Source organism: Sinocyclocheilus rhinocerous, unplaced genomic scaffold (assembly GCF_001515625.1).
Source record: "Sinocyclocheilus rhinocerous isolate Xijiao unplaced genomic scaffold, SAMN03320098_v1.1 scaffold6644, whole genome shotgun sequence".
Lineage (NCBI taxonomy): Eukaryota > Metazoa > Chordata > Actinopteri > Cypriniformes > Cyprinidae > Sinocyclocheilus > Sinocyclocheilus rhinocerous.
Genome location: NW_015636842.1, coordinates 126,478 through 131,324, shown reverse-complemented (window position 1 = coordinate 131,324; position 4,847 = coordinate 126,478). Strand labels below are relative to the sequence as shown.

General features: G+C 32.9%; 1 protein-coding gene and 1 pseudogene across 1 annotated transcript in view; one reads left to right on the top strand and one right to left on the bottom strand.

Moving 5' to 3' along the window:
• Positions 1-2,606, bottom strand: part of LOC107748097 (ATP-binding cassette sub-family E member 1-like) — a 13,778-nt pseudogene extending 11,172 nt beyond the window's left edge.
• The window catches only part of LOC107748096 (anaphase-promoting complex subunit 10-like), a 4,496-nt gene continuing 2,044 nt past the window's right edge, over positions 2,396-4,847 (top strand). Inside the window, exons 1-2 of the mRNA XM_016562757.1 lie at positions 2,396-2,490; positions 4,375-4,495. Coding sequence (XP_016418243.1) covers positions 2,396-2,490; positions 4,375-4,495 — 216 coding nt within the window. The remainder of the gene's footprint in view (positions 2,491-4,374; positions 4,496-4,847) is intronic.

Below are 4,847 nucleotides of genomic sequence, written 5' to 3'. Positions count from 1 at the left end.
TAATTGTATTGGTCTGGGATCCCTGCCGATTATTATTATTATTATATTATTTGCTTAACCACTTTAAATGGCTTTTTGGTTGCTTTTAGTCAGAAAACGTAAAGAAAACGACATACATACAGCAAAATAATATAATTTCACTTACCTGGCCTATCACTTGAAGCAAACATCCATCCCTTCTTAAAAGTCTGTGTTAAAAGAGAGCTGCCTGTTGCGCCATTTAATTAAGCCGACTGCTGCTGCTGTAGCCTATATCCAGCTTAGGCTGTTTTCCCTAAATTTGTATATATACTGTTTGAATGACAGCTTGGTAAATCTGTTGGCGATCAAATAGCCTATTCAATATCGCTACTCATCATAAGTACTTGGTACATTATCAGCGCAGCGGCAGAAGTTCAAACTAATATCACGTAATTTACGTCTCTGTGATGATTGGTTGATATCAGAAGGGAGGCTAGCCTCCCTTACGAGGTTTCTTTTCTCAACACTCCTCAGCGCTGAAAGTGAACACTCGATGCTGATTGGCTAATTTTTTTATATCAACGGAGGCATGAGAGCTCAGCTCTCCCCCAGCGGTTGTAATGTAGCGGCGCTTTCCAACTTCAGTAACATGTTACGGTATTACAGCTGTGAAATTACAAACAAAAAAAATACACATTCCGAGACATGAACTGAAATGAATTTTAGTAAATTTTATTAACATTAAATCGTCCTCCTCCCATTTTCACCTAAAAAGTTTGGGGAAGCTGTGCCTCCCCTGCCTCCACCGACGAGCCACCACTGGTCTGGAGAGCAAAACCATCTCAAAACCTGGTCTGGTTAGGTGGTTTACTGAGTCAGAGTCAGTCAGACAGCTCACTATCTGGATGAATGAGGTTGCGGAGTTGCCATATTTGACAGTGCAGCACTGGCATCACGTGACAACTCGTTTAAACATGCAAACACTACACTGTCATCCTACTGAGCGCATATATTAGTCATTTAATTACCAATTAGTCATTTATCAAATGCTTTCAAGTAACGTGACTCATTGTGCACTTGTTACAGTCCTGCTGGAGTATCCTAGTGCTGTCAAACGATTAATAACGATTAATCGCATCCAAAATAAAAGTTTTTGTTTACATAATGTGTATATGGTGTATATTTATTATGTATATATAAATACACATGCATGTATACATTTAAAGGGGTCATATGATGCGATTTCAATTTTTCCTTTCTCTTTGAAGTGTTACAAGCTCTTGGTGCATAAAGAAGATCTGTAAAGTTGCAAAGACTAAAGTCTCAAATCCAAAGAGATATTCTTTATAAAAGTTAAGAGCAACGCATTGGATAGCTGGCCAATCACAGCTCACCTCGCTTTTTCAGACCGATGAGCTTTGTAAAAATTGACGCGTTTCAGAAAGGCGGGGCATAGAGGAGAAACAATAATGTACAGTATGTGGAAAATAATGTGTTTTTTAACTTTAAACCGCATAAACACATTTCATTACACCAAATACACAAAATAATGTTCTTTTTAGCAACATCATATGACCCCTTTAAGAAAAATATGTTATGTTTATATATTTGTATATAATATAAAATGTAAGAAAATTTATATATAAATGTATAAACATGTAAATATGTAAAAATGTATACTGTACGTGTGTATTTATATATACGAAATAAATATACACAACACACATACACGTAAACAAAAGCTTTTTATTTTGGATGCGATTGATCGCGATTAATCGTTTGACAGCACTAGAGTATCCTGAGTTTTACTGTCTTAATCAAGCACTCAATAAATAGTAATAGTCCACAAACCTTTAAATGAGATTCGAACCTGCAACCTTTCAATTGCCAGACCACATTAACAATCAATAAACCACACATTCCGAACCAATTGGATCAGACCACTCCCAAATAGACAACCATTGTTTATACATTGTCTACGAATATTACATTCAGAGTTAAATTTAAAACAGTTATAAATCATTTTAGATTGACAGATTTAATCATATTGAACACGTGGAGCCTTTTCGCGCGCCCATGGGAATAACGATGACGCAAGAATTTACCTCAGAGACGTTCCCCCTTTATTTCACCCCAAAACCAAAACATTATTTCACTCAATCTTTCTGAAACACTCCGTTTAGAGCGACGTTCATTTGATTTTAGTGGAAACGGGGGGCATTTAAATGTAAACAGAAGAGGCCTCGCGCGAGACGATGCGCTTTTTGTCTGTCAAAATACCTGTCAGCGTCTGTTTAATTATTATAAAACACCGCTCACCTCCCGCTGATGGGAACAACGCAGTATAACGCGTTAATAAGCGGAGAATGTCTTATTTCTGTGTGAAGAAGAGATGAACAGCGCGAGCTGCTCCGGCGCAGCACCGGTAGCAAAGATGGCGCCAGAACGCGTGACGCAAAAGCGACGCGACGCGATCGAAAAGCGCCTGACGCATTCAGAGCGCGCCAATGCCGGGCAAATGCGAACAGCGTTAGGGTGTTTACGGTTGTATTTTACCCCCTTTTTAAGAAAATGATGCTACATTTATGTTAGCTGTGGAAACAGAAGTAAGAAGACACTGTTGTGCGAGTGTTTTTCAGTGCCGGTGAGTGACTGCGTTTTGTTTTGCTATAAAGATTAACGGTAACGTTAGCTGTTTTTGATTAAACTACCTTGTGTTATTGTAAAATTAAATCTTCTAGTCGTTTTTACATTTGAAAATGTGTTTATTATGTGGTAAGGTATATTTGTCATGGTACTGTGAGATATGTGTATAAATACGCCTTACAGTTGAGTTTTCTTAACCATGTTCATATTAACGTTACATGACTATATATATATATATATATGTGTGTGTATATATATATATATATATATATACTCCAAGCATCAAAACAATAATTTTCCCCGTACATTAGAATGTGTCCTGTTTAATTTTATTTTTTCTGAGTAAAATATAACTATATAATGATAATGACATACATCTTTACCATGATTTACAGAATACACCCACTAAAATGTTATTCAGTTTAACAATAGTTACAAATTGCGTCAGCCATATTTAAGAATCATTAGATGACATTAAAAGACTATATTTAGGAATCACATTGCAGGCCCAAAAATTAATTAACTGACACCATCCTTCAAACCACTAGGTTTTCCTCATTTGTCAGCGACAGGTTTTAAACATTTTAAATGTAATAAAATAAAATTAAAAAAATTAAAGTATTTTTTTTTTTGTATTTTATGCTGAATGATGAAGGAAGATTTTTCTCTTATTTTAACATTTTATTTTCACATTTGCAAATGTTATATATAGTATATATTAATTCATATATCTATACATAATATATTATTAACTTAATAAAAATTTAAAGTCCTAGAAAAGTGGAAAATTATTATAAGTTTGAGGAATTAAAAAAATATATATATTTATAGTATTTATAGAACACTCAAATATTTAACTGATTAAATTATTTAGGTTGTGTGTCTGAAATATATTTTTTAAATCCTTATTCAGTAATAAATTAACTCTAAAGACCATGAAAATGCACTGATCAATAGATATATTTTTTGAGTACTTTACTAAAGTACTTGATTGAACACAGGTTTTTTTTTTATGTACCTCTCATTGATTATTATTAGACTTGGTTATTATATCATATATATAATAATAACCATATAATAATATAATAATAACCATATAAGTATAATAACCATATAATAATCATATCGCCAGCACCTGAAAAACTAATACTAGCACTTACCAATTCTATTCTATTCTATTCAATTCTATTAAAAAAAAACTAGCTATGTGTACTGTGCTAGACTAACTGAGACTTGTCACAGCACTTGTATACCGTTGCTCTCTCGTTCGTCTGATTGCTTCTATTGCTCAGCTTGTAACACTCCAAAGAGAAAGGAAAACTTGAAATCGCATCATATGACCCCTTTAAATGTAAATATATAAAAGCATTATGTCTAGCAACCATCCTGCTCTCTAGATGTTCATCAGCCACTAAAAAACATATCAGACACTCTTTACATTACATTTTTAGTTACAAGTCGTGCATACTCTATTATATTTAGAAAACAGTAAAGTTGTTTCATGATGAATATTATAATGAGCACTTTTCACAAACTATATATGTTGTATTTATATAAAAAATGTAATAAAAAAAAACCTTGCTATGTGTACTGCGTTAAGCTGAGACTTGTTATAGCACTTGCATATCATTGCTCTTTTGTTGATTTTGAATGCTTCCATTGTCCTCATTTGTAAGTCGTTTTGGATAAAAGCATCTGCTAAATGACTAAATATACAGTAAATGTATTTGAATCAGACGATGTTTCCTCTCTGTTGTGTCCTGTTAGGAGAAAAACAACGGTGAAAATGCTGTGTATTTATGCCGATTATAAATCGGATGAGAGCTACACTCCCAGCAAGATCTCGGTCAGAGTGGGAAACAACTTCCACAACCTGCAGGAGATCCGGGTACGAGACACAGATCACAACACAGTCATAACCTATAAACTCAAATACTTGATTCGTCTTTTGTGGCATTTCATGGTCCATTATTTTTATGCAATATATTTTATTTTTTATATAAAATATTTTATATAATATTTTAATATCTAGAACCATAAAAAATATTGTAAATAAAATAAACATTAACTTAAATAAAATAAAAACTTAAACTTTTCTCATTTAATTTTGTCTAAATTGTATTAAAATAATAATTGAAATAAAATTATTAACAATTAAATAGAAAACTAATAGAAACTGAAATTAGCACATTTTTAATAAATAGTTAAAAATTTACTTCTTATTCTGTGTGTGTGTGTAT